At 34.9% G+C, this 20968-nt stretch overlaps 2 protein-coding genes across 6 annotated transcripts in view; one reads left to right on the plus strand and one right to left on the minus strand.

Annotated features, from left to right (window-relative positions):
- On the plus strand, nt 1-3285 carry LOC106169942 (ubiquitin-conjugating enzyme E2 W). The gene is made up of 6 exons (XM_013549615.2): nt 1-80; nt 366-457; nt 972-1074; nt 1203-1358; nt 1624-1699; nt 1982-3285. The coding sequence occupies exons 1-6, from the start codon at nt 66-68 to the stop codon at nt 1993-1995; spliced, it is 456 nt and encodes a 151-aa protein (XP_013405069.1). The 5' UTR covers nt 1-65; the 3' UTR covers nt 1996-3285.
- Nucleotides 3286-3971: 686 nt separating this feature from the next.
- Nucleotides 3972-20968, minus strand: part of LOC106169919 (potassium voltage-gated channel subfamily B member 1) — a 34458-nt gene continuing 17461 nt past the window's right edge. For 2 of the 5 annotated variants that reach the window (XM_013549590.3, XM_013549605.3), the window contains exons 3-7: nt 18904-18963; nt 14293-15354; nt 9860-10394; nt 7030-7596; nt 3972-6343 (exon numbers count right to left, since the gene is read on the minus strand). In XM_013549590.3, coding sequence (XP_013405044.2) covers nt 7046-7596; nt 9860-10394; nt 14293-15354; nt 18904-18963 — 2208 coding nt within the window. In that variant the 3' untranslated portion in view covers nt 3972-6343; nt 7030-7045. The remainder of the gene's footprint in view (nt 6344-7029; nt 7597-9859; nt 10395-14292; nt 15355-18903; nt 18964-20968) is intronic. The other 3 variants (XM_087018049.1, XM_087018044.1, XM_013549597.3) reach the window with 3 other exon arrangements.

Consider the following 20968-nt stretch of genomic DNA (forward strand, 5'->3'; position numbering starts at 1 on the left):
TTTTTCTTAGGTGGGTTCATCAGCAACTATTAGAAACTTTATCACATAGTGAGGACTGGGACGAAATGGCATCTATGGAGGTAGGATACTGGTTCCACCTGTGCTTAGTAAATAATTCAGGCTTTTCACTACGTGGACATGTTTATAGTCAACGTTGACACACGCATTAAACACATTTACATTGTGCTCTTTAAAAGCCTGTCATGTGGGCTAAAGAAAATGTGCTCAGTGGCAGGTTTTAACACTTGTACCCCCTGACAGCTGTTTTCATTAATGGCATTTGTTGTTTGTTGTTCCTGTTTCTCTTTTCATAACTTAGAAGACAGTGTTGTGTCTGTAAGTTAATACTGAACTTGATGTTTCAGAAACGGCTGCAGAAGGAACTGCAGGCACTACTGAGGGATCCACCTCTTGGTGTAACAGTAGATTCTGACAAAACTAGCCGTAGTCTCTCAGAGTAAGTCGTCTTTTCTAACTTAGTTCATTTGTTGCCTTGTTAATCTGTAGATTATATATGTTTCATATCAAATGTATTGAATAAGAGCTGACTACTATACAAACTGTATACTATACTATACTGTCTACTGTGACAATACATTCATGACAAAAGCACCTGATCTCATACATGTTTATTTATAATTAACAATTTCCATGGACATACATGGTTGGCCAAGAAATTGTCTTTGGTAATTATTATATATATATATATATATATATATATATATATATATATATATATATATATATATATATATATATATGCCATTTTTACCCCTTTGGAAATTTATGACATACAGAATTTGTATGTAAATGTACTAGATGTATATTAAATAATATTCTGAAACTTAACCAAATAGTTCACACCATCCAAGCAAAAAAGTATGTTTTTAAGTCAGCTAGTCAGTGAACAAACCTGATACAAGATAATATGTTCTTGATTTCTGTATCTACCTGGTATGGTTTACTTTCAGGTGGACGGTTGATTTAGAAGGAGCTCCTGGAACTCTGTATCAAGGGGAAAAGTTTCAACTTGCTTTCAAATTTGGTCCTAGATATCCATTTGAATCCCCACAGGTAAAGGGAAGAGCTGGTGTATTTACCACTTTTTGAAATCCATAAGGCACATTTGTTGAATGAGATAATTTTAGTTTAATTTGTTACATATAGAAATCCACAACAACAAAGTTATATCACTGTTTCAGGTTATATTTACTGGTTCCAACATTCCTGTTCACCCACATGTCTACAGCAATGGTCATATATGTCTGTCTATACTCACTGATGACTGGTCCCCTGCTCTCTCTGTGCAATCCGTGTGCCTTAGTATAGTCAGCATGCTGAGTAGTTGCAAAGAAAAGGTAAGACTCTGGACAGATTCTCATGTTTTAGTATAACATCTATTATCAAAGAGATAATTGCCAGAATGGTTATTAATAGAAAAGTCAAATTTTGATGAATTTTGCATTTTGAATATTTAGAGTAAAATGGTAACTTTTATTATTTAATCAATAAGATAGTAATTATTTGATGATATTTATTTTTTGTGTGAAATGTTATCTGTCGGGTGCACATTTAAATGCATCCTTCACACAACAATAATACACTTTAAGATTTTTTTTACAGAAAAGGCCACCAGATAACAGCATTTATGTGAAAACATGCAGCAAAAACCCCAAAAACACCAAATGGTGGTACCACGGTAAGCTGCTATTGAGAAAGAGATCAATATTTGAACAATGAAATGGTCATAAGCATGCCAATGTAAAATGTGCTAGTTGAGACATTACTCCTGGTAGTAATTGTGGTGGTTGTGACAGGTACCAGGAGAAATGCTTCACTGATTGTGAATGTCTGGCATCATGAAGGAGTTGCTCCCGAAAAGGTCTTTAGTATAATATAAGTCATAATGTATAAAAGAATTCAAATGTCCTATCTTCTTAATGTACGCTTGTGTCAATATGTGGGTTTTGTTTTGTTTCAGATGACACAGTATGATGGAGCAACTCTTAATTGTAAGCAATGATAAAAAAGATGACTGTGAATAGAAGTGAAAGCTGATGGGCTGAGCAGGAGGGTGTCAGGAGAGATGATGGAATGGAGGAACCACTTGTGACTTACAACTGCTATACAAGGACATCAGGGAGTAAAAACATTATAAACTGATGTTTTTTTTAATCAAAAACTGCATGTGGTCAAACGTTATATTGTAAGTTGGATGAAGTTAATTAAAGGTGCAGAAGTAACATGAGGCAGTCAGTAAAAAAGCAACCAGAACATACTTTTACAAGGAACTAGTGTTGTGGCTGTACTGCTTTTGTTTTAATCTAAAGCATAAGAACATTTCTGTATCTAGAATTAATATTCAGGAAAGGAAAGGAAATTTATGAATATGGCACATATCAAATATTTGTTGAATGCAGGATAGGTACTAGGACAGTTGAGTTTATATATATGACATAGGGTGCTTCAGCGCGGCATTTATATTTGATAATGAGAATTTGATAAGGACTAATTTATCATTTTTAGGCTATATTTTATTTGTATGATTATGAATATCTGCATAGTACCTTCAACAGACAATAACTATAGCTATTTGTTGAGAAGAGTCCATATCTTTGTTGTGTTTGACATGCCCAGGCAGATTATGTGCAATTTTAGGGGAATGTCTCCTTGTGGCATTAAAACAGAACAATTTCACTTCATAGAAAAAATTCTTCATTCATAGATATGAAGAATAAAATGTTGTTAAAAGTAGGAATGTTGCTTTAACATTTTAAAGGTTTTCAGAACTTATGTTGGAGATGACCTTTGATTTACTTTGATAAGTGTAATAACTGCTGCTATACTTGGCTGGATCAGGTAGAGGTAGCTTCCATCTTTTTTACAGAAAGAATAATGGTTAATAGTAAAGTCAATTTGTGGATTGTTTTGTTTGTTTGTTTAATGTTGCATTGTTTAGTCATTATCTCTAACTTTTTTCCCCATAGAACTGAAGCTGGTTATATACTTCAAGTATTATATGTCACAGCTGTCACTGATATGAATATGCAACATATATCAATTGCTTTGCTTTTCACGTGCAAAAATCTTCATTTTGGGTATATTAATACCTTTTGAAAGCCAGATAAACTGCATGAATATGCACTGCAGAGTTTTGGTTTCATAATGAATATAAGCTATTAGTTGTGATAACATTTATGTGCATTATAATTGATGTTTCGTTGCTGAAGCTGTTTTTTCTTGCAAGTTGAACAACATTGTGAATAAAAGTTTTGATGAAACCTAGTTACATGTGTATTGTCTCTGTGTACATTGCCATGGAACAGATATTTGCTTCATTTACATAACCATGCTTTGCTGGTTTTTAAGACCAAGTCAGACAATTTGCCCTTTCATTTCATGTTTATTTTGAAATCACTGAATTTGTCAACTATTCAAATTTGCATCTTCTCCGTGCTATGGTAGCTATGGTAGCAATGGTAGCATATTCATTAGGTTTTCAAGAATTCTGAAGTAAATAGAATTATAAAAAGTTATCAGAATAGATTTAAAGTTTGATGAAATCCCAACTGTTCCAGCAATTTACAGCCTGGGCTCCGTAACTCAAAAGCATCGCGAATTGCAAATCACCTTTCATTTCATTTATATGGGGTGAGTAAATACTGAGTTATGGAATCGCGATGCTCTCAAGTTACAGGGCCCTGGGGAGTCAACATTTTAATTTGTGGGAGCAGTTTGGGGTATTTATTAACAAGAATAAAGAATATGCCACAAGTGAATTTGATTCATCAAAACAAATCTCAAATTTCATTTGACGATTTTTGTAAAATGTTAGCATTCTTGTCACTTTATTCAAAACAAGTGTACTTTCAGGGGAAAAATATGTATATACTTTCTATAAAAGCCAGTTTACCTGAGACATTTGTCACAGCTGCACTGTTTGTTTAAAAGACAAAAAAAATATCTTAAAGTAAGTGTGAATATTTCATTTTATTTCATAGTTTACCTCATAGTTAAAAATGTGAGATGAAAATTGGAAAATGAAGCTATGTGAAGTAAATTGCTCAATTAAAAAAGTATTATAAGATATAATAAAAATGCACAGCTACCATTGCAATCAAACAACCCATTGTGCACAACTGACTGATATGTTACATATGTAAATTATGGAAGTCTTCAACAGTAACCTAGCTAGTGTAGAGACATTTGAAAAGTAAAATTAAGTTTACAAAAGTAAATGATAAGAGATGTCAACTTACTGTGGGTGTCAGACATAGTTTACATTGTTATAGTTGATATACTTTACTAGAATCTTTGTTTGAACACCATTCTATATTTGAGTATAATAGTATGTACATAGTACCAGACAGGGTAACTTACTAAACTTCTATTCACTGAACTCTACCATGTATGCACTGGTGCACACACAAACATGCACACACATGCGCACACGTACTCACTACCCAGAGCTCAATGCTCACTAACCTTAGGAACAGTATTCTAATATGTATATCTTAATTGTGGTTATATTAAAAGGTCACAGTGGTTATGGTCCTTAAAATAAAAAGTTAGGCTAAGTAAGCAAAGGAAAAAGTCAGTCATTAGGACAACAACAGGCCTTCTGTACAACTTTAGTGTTTAGAAATATTTATCAAAACAACATAAAAATCTGCAAGTAAAACAAATAAAAATAAGCATTCATTTTTTTCATAAATACATGAAAAAATTAATGATCAGATGGTCAGATCTAGCTCAACATGTATAAACTGTTCTGTCCATATTCCCAGCAGATCCTGCCCACTGAAAATATTGCTTGTACAGTACATACAAATACACAGTTATAGTATCGTTATTGAACTGAATAAGTATCAATGTTCTTGTTATTTGAAAGCCCCCACAGGTCACTGATGTGTGATGTATGCAAATGTGTATTATGCATGCAGTAGATTTTGACCACTATATAATATGTTAAGTTGATCAGATCCTCTAAAAAATCATTTTAAGTAGTTGTTGAAAACTAAACTGGGCCCAACAACTACTCAGTTTACTGTAGCTCCTGGAAATCTAAAAAAAAATGATATGCAACAAATTAAGTGGGTGTTATGATTTAATACATTTCGACTCTTGGATCTTGTAGAACCATCTGATCAAGTATAAATAATTGTTTGAATCGGACCACTTCATAAATATAGTTTATATGTGGTTGCTATATAGACTTAAAAGCTATATGGGTGTCGTAGATGGTAAATTTGAAGGATACATCAAATTTCAAAACAGTTTGGCACACTTATTTATACAAACAACCGCCTATTGCAAATTTGCTTCCTAGGCTAAGGTTTAAGAACTAGTACATTTTCGACTTTAGAAGCACCTTGAAGTAGTAGCTTAAGATCCTGTTTGAGTATTTCTGCAGTGTATTTGGGTGAAGTACTTCTAGCAAATTTTTTACTCTGTGTATTAATTAAATATAAAAAATTAACTGATAAGATATTGTACCACACTTGATTTCTCTATCAAACAAAGGTCACACCATAAGAATTACAAAAACTGGTATTTTGTGCTTAAGATTCATTTCACTCCAGTGATGATGTGATATACACATATTCACAAGTACAAATGATTTTTTTTCTGTATTCGTTTTACTGTTTTTATTTACCTTAATTGAGTTTAATCAATATGGATATGCAACTAGTATTACTTTATGCCATATATACTTCAGAAAATGAAGGTAAAAATGTGATACTACATTCATCCCAAAGTCTTTACTTACTATTTTTATATGCTTATCTGCAAATATCTTGCAAGTGGTAACTAAAACCCCAACTCACTACTTATGTCTTTAGAATTCACAATATATATTAAAAGGTAATCTTGTACTATAAACTGGTTATGGTTGTCCAGGAAGCCCTTGTTGCTGATTATGAAGAGTGAATGTATATCCGGCATAGTAATTGCACATGTTTGTTTCGCTGGAATTGACTGTGTTTCAATATACAGGTTATTACGCTTATTTTTTATTTTTCCATCTTAGTAACAGTTTGTAAGGTGACACCAAAAGTTAACTGGAATGGCCAGTCAATAGTTTCACTCTTTGCCTCTTATGCAATAAATCATTTGCAAGTTCATTCCACCAGAATTGCATTATAAGTAAAAATCATCAGCTTGTCTCAGTGAAATAAGTGACAGAATCCTCTCCAATCAGTGGTAATTCTATCCCAGTCACGTTACCTGTAGGAATAGAATTTAAGGACAAGAGACAAGCAAGGTCCACTGTAGAAGTCACTTTTTACCTGGGATTACCTGCATGACCCTTTAAGTTATCTGCATCCTCCACTGGAATCACCTACAAGATTAAAGGTGTATGTTCAGTTGCAAATTTTGCAATCTTCAGACTAAGTAATTACCAGGGTAACTGCCTCAACAGTGAAAACTGTTTGGCTAAAGAATATCCTTATAAGATGACAATTGTATTGACAATTCATCTCAGTTAATATGTTTAGAAAAAATTAATAACACTGAATACCCCCAGCTGTAATTATGCCCAGCAGGTGACACCAAAGATGTCTGAAGGTTGAGAGATACCATATTTTTTGTAAAAGGATTAAAATATATAAAATAGACAAAATAAGACCAAATCATCTAAAATAATTATATAAATAATAATAATAAAAAGAAAAAAATGTCCACACTTTAGCCTCAAATTAACCTATTAGCTAGGTATCAGCATACACTGTAAGTGCAGCAGTCATCTGTGTGATACATGTACCATGCCAACAAGGCCAAAATTATCAAAATCATTTTGAATAAATATATTTTCAACCTTGACCTGCATGTCAGGACAATCAGCAAACACTGGAGGTTTAGGGCAAATGTCATCATTGCTTCCCAGTTATTGTGGTGACAAGAGATGTGCTCTGCTCTGGCTATGGCCATGGCTCCAGGGACTGAGACAATTACAGGCCATGGCATTATGTACATACAGTACACTACTGTGTCTGTACATAAAAATAGAACTTGCACATTGCATACCTGAATACTCTTAACATCACAAATCTTCTAAATCTGCATATTTGATATGTGCATCATTTGAGGGCTTACTATCTACATCATTAAAACTGTTGCCATGGTAACCCTCATGTTGGACATCAGTCTGCTCCTTTTGGTTTGATTTATAGTTTGAGTCAACAGATGATGTTCTGGAAACCTGGGACTCATTGTCTACACCGGACTCTATAGTACAGTGCCCGTCAGGGAGATCAAGGTCATTTTCTAGGTCAAGGTCATGAGTTAATACTGTGTCAATGATCCCACCATTCTCACCAGAGGAGTCCTGCTCACTGGTGCCACGTGTTGTCTGCTTTGCTCTGTAGTCTGTGGCAGGTTTGGCAGGGGTCTCCTTGGGTGTGTAGAACACTTCATCATCATCTGTTCCACTGTGATGTCTCGGCCCACTGCTATCCACAGGAAGTGGGTCTTTCAATAGATTTTCTGTCTCCTCTTTATTGATTGCATCTCTTTTTAGAATTGATTTCTTCTTTGGCGTATCAAGGTTACTGCCAGTGTTGCATTCAGGCCCAGAACTTGTGCGTTTACGACCTGTAATATAAGTCAATTTATAATTTTTGTGAACATCATTTCAAAGTTTGGTGTGTGTGTATGTGTGTGTGTTTCTGAATATAATCATGAAATGCATCACCAAGGGACACCAATAATTCAAAAAATGTTTGCTTGAGATTTGCTCCATAAACTGCAAAGTCATTTTCAAATTACACTGGCTTTCTGTGGTTGCAGAACCTTCTTAATTGTAGAGGGCAGCACAGTATTCACAACAGACCAAAAAAGTATTGATTTTCTAACTGCAACAGGAATTTTGTTACCATGGCAACTGAATCAGTACATAACAATGAAACCACAATTGCTAAGTGCACTTCATTCATTTTCTGACTCAAGGTGAATTTCCTGGAGTCATAAGGGAGCAAAGCTTGACAGTTTACATATGGAGTGATATGAAACTGTGAACATTATGACGCTTTGTTACTTCAGTCTCTCTGTTCATTCATCCGCTATGATAGGCTTTATCCACCATGATATGTTCATAGTGCTACATTTACATAAAGAGTGGTCATATTATAGTCATTACACCATCTGGATATTGGTAATTGCCTGAGTATATAGATCTATTGGTGAATACTTCATTAACTATTCTCATATTTCTGTTGGCAAGTACTAGCACTGGGGTATTTCTGATAAGACTATCGGCATATGGTTAGAAAGCCAATCGTGCAACATCGTGAAGATATATCAAGGCTGGCAGTTGATTAAGAAATCAGTTGTATAAGATGGAAAAATGGCAAAATTGTAATTCGGGCCTTTGTTTATTACTAAGGTTTAACATCAGTTGGTTTTTTCAGTACAGAACAATATGCGAATATTAAAAATGACAACATATATAAGTACATGTATATGCATAGTATTTTTGAAAGTGTTATCATTCTTCTCCAGAATAAGATCTTTACATGTTCATTTACTCTTATACTAGTAAGCATGTGCAAGGAGTGAGTGTCACTGTTTGTGCATCATGAAAGAGGCAATATACCACATGCAGGAAAAATTTGTGTCTATCCAATCATCGTTAATGTTAAGATTACAAAGGTCTTGTGACATCTTTTTGATTGGTAAAAGAGAATAACCGAAAGGATTATGAGGTTAAACTGGAAAAAAACTGGAGAGATCAGGAATAAAGAAGATAGATAAACATTTACCAGCCATATAACTTTGATATGTTTATATTTATATTGCCTCCATCATGTGGAACAGAGAATGAATTAATGAAATAATTCAACAAACACAATTACATAGGATGATTGGTATTTGGTTAAGTCCGCTTTTATTTATGCCAAACCCATGTGAGAATTATTATAAAATTTACTTTAACAGTAATTGACCATGAAATACAAATGTAAATCTGCAAATTATTGAAAACAGTACTAAAAATGGTGTGCCCAAATATTATAGCAATTGGTTATGTATAAAGGAATTTCTGGGGGTTGCAGAAAATTAAAGCCTATTTATGCGTATTGTTTGCCATTGTAAAATTTGGTTTTGGAGCATTTAAAAAAAATTTTAAGCTGACACTTATTTGTGCTCTAAAAGAAAGATTATATCATACTAGCCCTAAAAAATTATTGTAATAATACAATGCAACTTTGCACAAGGTCTTTTCTTCTTAAAAAGAACTGGAAATAAATTAAATGTTTCATTTATCTGCCTGTCTGATATTAATTGTGAGCTTTATATGCTATCATCTATTTAAATTTGCAGTAGTAGGTACTTCTGAAAAAAGGGCTACATTTACTGTGCAACCTGTTCTCAGAATCAGTTCACATCCTCTGGAAAACAGAGAACCATAACTAAAATCCTGCATGTTTTACTCTTATCCCTACATAGAGCTACTCTGCTATTTTAACAGCAATATTTGCTGTCATTAACTGCCACAATGTAGTCTTCTAATAAACAGCAAGAGGATTTCAAATGTTCATTATTGTTAAAGAACTGTACACATCCATCTGCAGCATTATTGATCCAAAAACCAAGACCCCCAAATGTCATTCCAATAATCTTGTTGGTATATTTTAACAGTTGTGAAGCAGAGTTTCAAAAACAAGGTTTACCTCAATTTCAGTTATGTTATATATATAACATCAAAGTTTTTGTAAAAACAATGAATAATAGTTTATAATTGGTTTTGCACAGGTGGAAAGGAGGGAGGAGAAACGTAACCCAAAGCTGTGCCAATATGTTACATGTATGCATAGTTTTGCTCAGGTACAGATTGATTGCCTATGTAATATTTTCTTACCTGACTTTGGGCTTGGTATAAGCTGATATGGCTTCCGGCCAGAGGGAGGGCTTTCTCCGCTACTGGAATACCTTCCAAATGGCGTCTTACGAAGACGGAATTTAGATTTGCCTGGAGAGTGCACAGAGTCAATGGAAGAATGTTTGGCAATGTCTGGTTCCTCAAAGTGGGCCCTGGGCTTGGAAGTTATAGCACCTTTGCTCTTGAGCTTTGGAGATGGGGGTGCATTCTCTGTGTTAGCTCGATGCCAAGTTGCTGTCAGTCCATCATCTAGTTTTTGCACTATCTGATCTGATGGTTCTGCAGAAGTAAGGCATCCTAAATGTCCATAGACTTCTTTTCCTCCAAGATGTTCATCCTGTTCAAAAGGATTTATATACAGTTGCTGCTTACTTTGGTGTTCATACACATTATCACCACCATGTACTGGCGACTTGTAAATTTTGTGAATGGCATTGTCAGTTATGGTAGGATAAAGAAGGGGCGGGTAGTGATTATCAATACTTTTAACTTCTTTTATATTTTCATCCTCAGGCTAAAATAAAAGACAAAATCATAAAATCAGTTTCAAAATAAATGAAAATAGTACAATGTTAAAAAACACAATATTTAATCTTTTTTTGAAATCCTTGAAACTCTTTAATCTGATGATAACCAAAAATAAATTATGGGTGAAGATTACAGAATGATAAAAATTACACATACTGTGCCATTGCATTGAGAATTAATATACAATATGACAAATAATTACATGTAATAGAATCAGTAGAAAACTAAGTTTAATCACAATACTTCACTCCATGCTTTATATTAACAATAATGAAATTAACGATAAACTAAAGGATGCCACTCGACCATTAAAGACATAATTTAAAGGAAGCTTGCAAATGTCTATAACCAGAAAAGTAAAATAATTAATATATTTGAAAGAAAAATGTGGAGCAGCTAAAATTGAGATTAACAATTCTTTTCAAACAGTATGACATATCAAACTGTACAGAATGACCTCATTCCCATAGACTCCATTTGTCTTCATGGATCGACCCAACTCTGTGGGGATTCTTGCTTAGTGCAATGAGCCTTACTAATTGACAAGCCCCATGTTTCGAACATACTCTAATAATCACCAGCTTTTTTTAATTCTACTTAATGCCAGGAGGAGGGATGTTAAGCTGATTGCACTCAGTGAAAGCAGGGAATTATATTGTAGTCCATGATATAATTCCCTGGTGAAAGTCACTGCAGAGTTTGGTCAATCTACATAGGAAAGGAGTCACTGATTCATATATGATATAAAACACTTAATGATCGACATTTCTGAAATGTTTTTTTTTTTTTACAACTGCTTTGCCAGGAATGGTACAAGGTACATGTCAGGGCAGTGGAAATATCTTTATATTCCCACTGCCCCTACTTAACAGCTTGGATGTACATGTATACCTCAACCCCAAATCCCTGGCAACTGTTAAATAAGCTATCTATGATGGTTTGATATTTGATGAATATGCCCCAAAGCATACAGAGACAAGAACTTAAATCCATCTTCCCTTGTCTTCTCAGTTCATAAAAAAGGCCATATCCAAGTCTCTGTTATAGGGGGCTCCAGACACAGGTGCACTGTGCCTTAATTAAAACATATACCATTGATATCATTACTTGATCATAATATATATGTAATTAGATTGTCATAGACACAGTAATTCCAGTGCAGTTAATCGACAAAATCTGATATGCCTAAACCAATTTTGTATGTATTATTCTTTGTCTTATTAAGTTATCTGGGTTAGTTATCTTATTTCAATTATTCTCTGTGGCAGTTAGGACTATATTGGCTTGCAATGAAGGTTTTTCTTTCCTCTGCAACCAGTTTCACTGTTGACAAAATGATATAATATTTTGTTAAATGAGATTTAAAAAATCATGAAGTTCTTTCCATCAAATGATTTGTACATCAAACATTATTATTTGTATACTTGAAACTGAATAGGAATATAAATAAATGCCAAAAATTAGTTTATACATAAATTAAACGATAGTTGTCCCAAAACTTCTATTTGGTGTGTTTTTAAGGTATGTCTTTTTACTTATTTATTTATTTATTTATTTATTACCACACAAAAGGTACTCAAGCATTTCCAGATGAAGCTGATTTAGAAGAACATGAACTGTGAAGGGCATGCAGCTGTTAGGAGCTATGTTTCCATCAGCATTATCAGAGTTAGTCTCACAAAATGTTGGCAAGGATCTATCTACTGGACAACCAAAATACTCACAACTTCATTGAAAATGTGATATCATACCCGTGGACTTAAAAAGATTAGAAGAAATTCAAAGAAGTTAGTATAAACAAGGTTGTGGAAGCAACATGAGATGTGAAAAAAGTGAAACATAACTAACAGATAAAAACAAAAAATCAGTACTAGCATCTATTTCCTAATTCTTCAAAGATTTCGTCAATGGTAACAAATAAGAGTTTCTTCTATTTCTATTTGTAAGGCTTGCACCCTGGGCATAAGGAATATTAAGACATGGAGTGAATGCTGTTTTGGTTAGTTGCTCATCCTTGTAATTAATGGGATGCAAAATGCTGGTTCATATGGGGCAATCCTAGCCAAGCACCTGCTCTGCTCTACTTACTGATCTAGCTCTGCCCTCTCTAGACTTTTGACTTAGGAATCTGGGTTCAAGAAAAAAGTAATATAAAATATGTACAAAGGTATTTGTTATCCAGAAAACAGTGGTTTTTTAATCTAATGTGGATTTTATTTTAATAAATCTGCCAAAATAGGTTAGACATTTTCCTTGGAAGAGCTTGCAAAATTGATAATCTTCACTTGTTTCTGTTTTTGGAAACTATTTGTTCTGTCTTTGACATTGGTATTGATTCTGTTGTGGATTTGGGTCCCATGTGAAACACTAATGATACAGTCAAATAGACACTGCTGTAATGACACAATGAAATAAACATTGCGGTATTGTTTCACATTAGGGAGAAACATACTTTTATGTAATTCTGTATGGGAGTGGCAAAGAGATATATTTCTAACCTGCTTGTGGCACTAGAAAGAATCATTTCTGGACTGGTTCAATATCCATATAAGTGTGAACATTGCCCTCAGACACATCAATACATAGCCTAATGGGTAATATATTCCACCCATTTCATTCTCAGTGGAGCACTACAGGCAAATTGTTCCTTCTTTTTTAAGACTGAATACAGTTGTCCATGTCATTTAATTAATTTCATGGTATTTTTTTAATTAATTCTTTTTATTTTTGGGTAGAAGAGTGGCATAGTTACTCTTGGTAAAAAAAAACAATTAGACAACAATGCTGGCACATAAATGAGTGTTAAGGGAACCAAAGACAAACAGTTCTATAGACTATAAATTCATCTTCATAGAGATTATATAAAATTAAACATCAACACAAAGATCATATAAAAAACACTGAGTATATTAATTCAAATGGATTTATTTCAAAGGGAATTCATATTTTTAATCATCAATCTAAACCAGATGCCTTAAGTTTGTGAATTTGACCTGTATTTTATCCATACAGAATCTCCTTTGTTTAACAAAAATTGGTATTTAAGGGGTCAAAATTGCAAAAAAAAAAGTTAAAAATGCCACTTGATTGTTCAAAAATTTACTAGTCCAATATTATTTTGTTTGAACAGAGGTCTATTTTCAAGTATTCAATAATAGAGGTCTATTTTCAAGTATTCAATGGCAGTTGCTGTCCTCAAAGAGGTACATTTTCACTAGAGATTGGTTAAACAGAATTTCAAAGTAGATTTTCGACCAAAAAACTTTAATGGCAATGAACTTTAAGAACACTTGTTCTTAGAAAGTTAATCTTCTTTTGCCCTTTTAAGGTCACTGAACCTTCAACCCATAAAGTTACAAAATTAAACTAAAGAACATAATTGACAGTAATGACTGAAGAAAATAGTCTGTTGACTTTTGTAAAATTCTATTATCAAGTCAAATGAACATGGTAATCAGAACAAATACAGGCATTTTGTGTCTTAGTGCCTGTAAATAAAAACAAAATATTTAGGGGGGGGGGGGAGACATGCCCCCTCACCATCACCACCCCACCATCTGCCAAGGCAGAGCCAGAAAATCACAAATGTTTTTCATACTGTTATTCCTGTGTATGCCTAAAAGAATAATGATAGCATGCTTGGCCTAATTTTATCCCGTTTAGTATTGTTCATATATAATAGAAAAAAAAACAGTATGAAAATGTATGAGAAGTGTTATTTCTCTCTCTCTCCCCCCCCCCTTTTTTTAATGACCATACCCCTTCTTGGATGAGATGTGAAATGATGTCTGCTTTGATTAAAAAAACACACTGTTCAGAATTTGATGGAAAACTACAAATTTCTGGAGGGGATTATTTTTAGTATATAATAACATTAGGCTCACCTTGAGTGTTTCGCCCCCTAACACAGGCTGCGTTGTGGTTTTTCTCTCCAGTGGAAAATCTCCATGTTCATTAGGCGGTACTGTCGTGTCTGATACCTCAGGGAAGTCCTTCCCTTGTTTAGCAGAGGTGTTGGTATTGACTTTTGCCTGGCTGCCATAATGCATAGATGTATTGGGATTCGTGTGGTCACTGACAATACTGTTATTAGCAGTACTTCGTGAATCATATTGACTTCTGTCTGTTACAACATCTATAAGTTCCACACTCCTTGCAAATGCATCCCTAAGGTTTACCGAATGAAAAGAAACAATACTTCCAGTTCTCTTTGCCCTCTCTAGGGCAGCTCTCCGTTTCAAAGCTTTCTCCCTGCGCATTTGGTCTTTATAAAATTCTGCAAAATTGTTAACAATGATAGGAATCGGAAGAGCAATGACTAGAACACCACAGATACAACAAACTGCACCAATGAGTTTACCCCAAAGTGTCGCCGGAACCACGTCTCCGTAACCGACTGTTGTCATGGTAATTGCAGCCCACCAGAATGTATCTGGGATGCTGCTGAATTTATCTTTTTGTATTCCTTTTTCTGCAAAGTAAGCCAGACTTGAGAAGACTAAGACGAAAATAGCAAGAAACATCATTAGTAAACCTAACTCCTTGTAACTTCTCTGGAGCGTGTAACCTAGAGATTGAAGTCCTGTTGAATGTCTTGCAAGTTTTAGAATCCTCAATACTCGCATGATACGGAATATTTGCACAACTCGTCGTACATTGTGAAACTGTTCCGTGCTTTTGTTTGATTCCACTAGACATAGAGATATATAGTACGGCAAGATCGCCAGCAGGTCTATAATGTTTAGAGAACCCTTGAAGAATTTCCATTTGTTCGGAGATGCCCAGAACCGTAGTAGATACTCCAATGTAAACCAGGATATACAGACTGCTTCCACCAAGTTTAGGTGCGGGTTGTCATCCCCGTCAACTTGTATTGAGGGAATGGTATTCAACGTCAGTGCAATGGTGGAAAGAATAATGAACAGGATAGAGATCACAGCTAGTACCTGGAATAAAAATGAAAATTTATAAAATTATGTCTTTATTAACATGAATAATTTGCACGATGTAATAACACTTCTTTGATTATGGTGTTGTTTTGAGTATTTTGTTCTTGTTGCTTTTGTGCGCAAGCACGTTATAAAAATAGTGTTGTACATATGTCATTCTACACAACCAAATTTTGGGACGAAAAGTCTAACTTTACTGTTGTTTTATAGTGCATCAGTGTTGTTATCCTGAGAAAGGTTGGTGTTCGTTTACCACTGAAGTTAAAAAATAGTAGCATTTACAGAACAGTTTAAGCAGGTGCTCGGTTAACCTTATGTTTACAGTGGGTGAACAACAACACTTAACGCAAATGTTAGCCTTCAAACTGACGCACAACTGCAAGATTTTAAAAGCAAAAAACAAAGATCAATTAGATTTGAAGGAAAACGACAAATAGGTTTTATCTGTGATGCCATATCGGCATCATCTGACGTCTTAAGACAATCTCATCTATTTCGTTCCAATACCACGTCCTTGGTCTCAGAATATAAGTGATACATTGACAATAAGATTAGCCTCTCAGATATTGAGGCATACTATATATTTAAACCGAAGTTGATTTAATTATTTGCTTCTGTGCACTTTGTAATCGAAAACTCCATCTCTTCAATTATTTTCAATTCAAATAACCGAGTGATGAGGAAACATTGATATTGAAACAGTTCAGATAAATTATATACTTTCTTACTTTCTAAAAACATTTTCTAACAGCCATTTGTTTCGTTCAGACTGTATAGTTTGTTTTATATCCGCACATACTGTTTATTAATCGCAATAAAGCCCAGTCTAATAATTTTTAGATATATCATGGATTCTTGCGTGGTAAATGGTTAAAAAGAATAATATATTCACTTTGCTATCAAATTTTACATTTATGGTTGAGGTATATCATAATGAAACAAAGGCACGTTTGACCCCAATATTCGAATCTATTGACTGTGAATGACTTCTTGAGATATATTGGAAACCAGAGCCTAACCCAAGGGACAGGTTGTCCAATAAAGCGAATATACCATTTGATATTTTTCCTTCTTTAAAATAAGGACACTACAATCTCTGTTGCTCTATTTCAAAAGTCTTTGTCCTGTTTAATTCTCAAAAGGCATCCCACAACAGTTCAAATAAATATCTAATATAGTGTAATGGTTTTTGAAACGTTTGTTCAAATTCTTTGACCAAAGTCTAAATTTAGACGCTGGGAGAGCTTGATTACATTTGTGATCAATGAGAAAAAAAAGGATTCTCGATACACGCTTCGGCTGCTTTTAGGTAAACTCCGGGATTTTCGCGCCAAATTTAACTACATTTTCCGCTAGAACCATTGCTGTGGCTTCCTCGAACTTGGAATCGTCATTTTTTACCATTTCTCGTGGAATAATTAAGTTCTGAATGTCTTGTCAAGCACTGAGACCATCATAGTAACAGTGTTCTTGCTATTTCAGAAGGAAGTATTGAAATAAATTACTATTATTTGTGGGATTCTATCATATGTTTAAGGTCCGAATTGAAAAAAAAAAAAAACAAGTAGATTTGAAGGGTATTTACACATAAAAAACCTTTCAGTGACATTTTTTTGTGCTGCGTTTCACGCAAACCCATAGGTTCGCCGCTGGAACCAGCTGGATTTACCTGTACACAGTAGGAACCGGCGCAGGTAACGTCGGCACGGCCAGAGGGCCTAGATTTAATCAGATACTGGGTGAACTTGTTATTACAACGCGTCTGCCAATGCAGCAGTTTGTTTGGGCAAGTCATTGCAGTCACGTAAGCGAAGGAGGCGGAGGTGGTATCTAAATGTGAAGTCAAATATTTATAAACTCCCAAGAGGTGGTTAAAACCGAGAATACCTCAATCTATGTAGGTTATTTCTTCACCTGATCCTTCACATTCTCTTGGCAGCTCTCGATGTATAAATTATACCAAGGTCCGGCTGCTGCAGCTGCAGCCCCGGTATTTTCAGCTTGGGAGCGATAATAGCATGAAGAAACCGTTATATATTACTGTTCATTTTCTCCACTTTAGCCAATACAAGAAGAATAGTTGCAGAGTTTGAGGTAAAATTGATTTTCCAGCTGGGCTCTGCTGTAGTAAAAATTGCTTCGCTAGATTCATGACGCATCACTAAACCGTCACATTGCTATAAATCTCCCTCGGTGCTTGAACATCTCATACTGGCTAGACTTAGTTCTAAAACAGGCTGCCTTTCACAAATATAAATATATCGAGACGTTTTTTTTTTTTTACAAAAACTTTTAACAAAGGGAATATTTCTTTGATCCCGCTGGTTTGGTTGGCGGCCAATTTCAACAAAAATATTACATTCGCCAAGAGATATTAACATTTTCAATGCTGCGGTTGGTAAAACATGCCGTCGACATACTCTGGTCTCTCTAGGTTGGGTGGCGGCCAATTCCAACACAAAATATTACCTTCCCTAAGAAATAAAAAAAATTTCAATGCTGCGGTTGGTAAAACATGCCGTCGACATACCCTTTGGCTCAGTGGGTGGCCGAGGAAGTACGTGACCGTGCGGGGTTGGACTGGCCTCTGATAGAAACGATGCAATCAAATTCTAGTTTTTCCGCTGGCGACATATTTGCTGGATAACTTGATTTTCCAATTTACCTCAGACTTCTTTACAGTGTTATTTTCCTACAGATGTTAATCTACATCACTAAAAAATTTATCAATCTTAGAAAGCATCGTATATAAAAAATTACTAGTTCAAGCATCACAACATCCTCGCAGCTCAGATTGCTCAAAGCGAGTTTTTCGTCAATAAATAATTTTTCCTGGAAACGGCCTACATGTCAGACTTGTTCGAAAGTTATCACAAAGACTTAAGAACGATGCAGAAAAAAAACCCTAAAGGGTAGAATGAGCACGTTCATAAAGTTTACGTTCTGTTGCTTGCGTGTACAGGCACTTAGGTCCTCCCATGAAAAAAAAAAAAAAAAACGCGTCAGAATTGGGCGCTCCGAACGCCCGGGAAATAATTAAAAGCGAATTTTTTGTAAAACGGTCGCCTTTAATGCAAAGCAGAAAGACAATCTGTAGTTAATTTGTATAAGACATGATAGAACATAACACCGTTGGGTGATACAAATCTAAGTTGCTTCGAGGGGATCAAAATAAAAGTGCACCGTCTAACTATCCCACAAATATTATGGTAATAACAATATGAATATTGTGACCTTAATTTGCCGCACGCAAAATAAATAACAAAGCTGTCCCTAAAATACGCATCTTATTTTTCTTTGATTAACGGTCTCTTTTGGAAAAATAATAATGATTACCAAATAACAAAAGGAATAACTGCCAGATTGACAAAGCTCACGAGGAAGATGTAGGTGCATCGCATTTAGTTTACGGGGAAATTGTGCACTTGTAAACGGTAACTGCGATTACTACTGAAGAATATATGGCCTCATAAAAAACCATTTGTGGCAGCAGTTTACCGACACAAGATTCCGTTTTCGTCAATAAATGACTTCGAAAGTTCATACCTGCCCCAAGCCGTCACATGTTGTAGTCTTCAGGCAGTACAATGACAACGAGAAGTTGGCCTAAATAGAAAACCTAAGACATAAGAAATCCACGTTCAGTAGAGGCGTTCAAAAAGTAATGAAGATTGCTTAAAATACAAGACATTTTGCAAACAGCACAGGGACGGAAAGGATACGTTTAACACGCCCCGACCAACTTACAGTCGATAAATACATCAAGATCATTAAAATACATACAGTATATAACATCGGGCATTGGAGGAAAATAATGAACTAATTACAGACCACCACTTCCAATTTCTGTTAATCTAATGATGAAATACTGACGTTCATTAGTAAGAATTAGACAATGTCGTGGATATTCGTATCATCTGGAGCAAAATATACGTCTATTAGTCATATATAAGGTTGACTAAAAGAAGAAAGATTTCAGAATACATGCGTTCATTTACCTAAACTATTTGCAACCAATAGAATGCACTCCTCATGATTCTGGCATGTACATATTCATATAATACCAACAAGCAGTTTCAAAGCGATGAAAATAAGCCTCTTCTATAAAAATACAAGCCTGTAGGATGCATATAAGGTTTTTAATGTCAGATCACATATTCAACCGAGCTCTTAATAACACAAAATAATGCTCTCTATGTACATTTGAAACTAATGAACAGAACCAGTAAGCGGCGTAAATAAGTTCATTAAAAAACTATAGGCAGTAAGACTGCAACAAGCATTATACGTGTTATTTAATATGAGATAGTGTTCTGCAGTGCAACTACATCACTTGGAAGTGCTAGGATTCTATGGCCGATCGATAGTGCGTGGGAAGTCAGTAAAGCATGCTTTGTCCCTCGGGGCCCGTAGCCTCGGTCTCGCAGCGGGGCTTTCACAAATACAAACAATGTCGTCAACAAATTGCGTCATCCTTCTGGCAAGGATTCATTTCACGACTGTCAAACGAATTACTGCTGACGACAACTAAATAAAGCGCCAAGTTACCAAGTGGCTTTGACAATGGAGTTAACGTCTAGTTTCATCGTCACTGGACGTGTTACCACGATTTTCAATTTTGAGGACAGTTGTACAAATTTGCTCAGAATACTCCAGAGACACCCTCGTTTAAAAGCACACCATTGTAATTATCTATCTGTAAAATGGCTTCTCTCTTTATTGATTAAATACACAATGATCAAAAGCTGTAAATTACTTTAATTAAGTGCATGATAAATGATCTGTGTTTTGGACGCGGTTTTATGGGGTGTCAGCAATTTCAAACCACCACGTGCTAGACATTTCCCTCGTGTTGAAACAATAGTTTAGAATACACGTCTGTCAGAAGCAAATACAAATAAAAACTCGATCATCAGATGATTTAACGCGCTTGAGACTAATTTTGGGATACCTTATTTTATAATTAAAATGCAACTCCCTGTATAAAATGACAAGTTGACAGTGTCACAGGAGAAGGGGCCTATGTTGAAAGGTAAAATGGACCATGGAATCCGTGGCGTGACAGAAAAAAAAGCTACGGCTGTAAGATTTTAACATTTCTTGCCGCATGCAGCTATTTGGTAAAAAAGGCGGTTATTTTAGTGCACCCGACGTTGTCTACCTACCTAGATAATGCAACCATTTTTAAGATTGTGAAAGTCAAATGTAGCACTTTGGATATCATTTCTGCGAAATGCACTGTATATGTAAGTTATGGAGGATTGGTTTGATATATTATTATGTTTTTTTTTAAATCAGTCGGATAGTTTGAATCTGAATAGATTTAAGTTTGGGGGTCGCTAGTACCAGTTTTTATAAAGAAACCCATTGAAGTACGTTAGTAAGACCAAGATGTCCCAAATGCCTGAAATAGTCTTTGTTTAGCTTTGGTAAATGAGAAAGAAAAAGTTTGAAACCTGTCGAAGCCTGAAATCAGTAAAATATCTGAATTTCTCCAAACATTTTGGCCCAAATTTTGGTCTTCTTCAGTTCAAGTAACAATAGTGAGTAATTATTGGGGTAAAACTTTGGCCATGCTTCTTCGGGTATGAAACAGTAATTCATATAATTG

The sequence above is a fragment of the Lingula anatina genome, chromosome 1, assembly GCF_051362555.1.
Source record: "Lingula anatina isolate TDL-2025a chromosome 1, LinAna3.0, whole genome shotgun sequence".
Lineage (NCBI taxonomy): Eukaryota > Metazoa > Brachiopoda > Lingulata > Lingulida > Lingulidae > Lingula > Lingula anatina.

What these genes read in the sequence shown, in the direction of transcription:
- LOC106169942 (XM_013549615.2), top strand. An exon ending in ACTAGCCGTAGTCTCTCAGA is followed by an intron (nt 458 to 971) that starts GTAAGTCGTCTT and finishes GTTTACTTTCAG; the next exon opens with GTGGACGGTTGATTTAGAAG. An exon ending in ATCCATTTGAATCCCCACAG is followed by an intron (nt 1,075 to 1,202) that starts GTAAAGGGAAGA and finishes TCACTGTTTCAG; the next exon opens with GTTATATTTACTGGTTCCAA.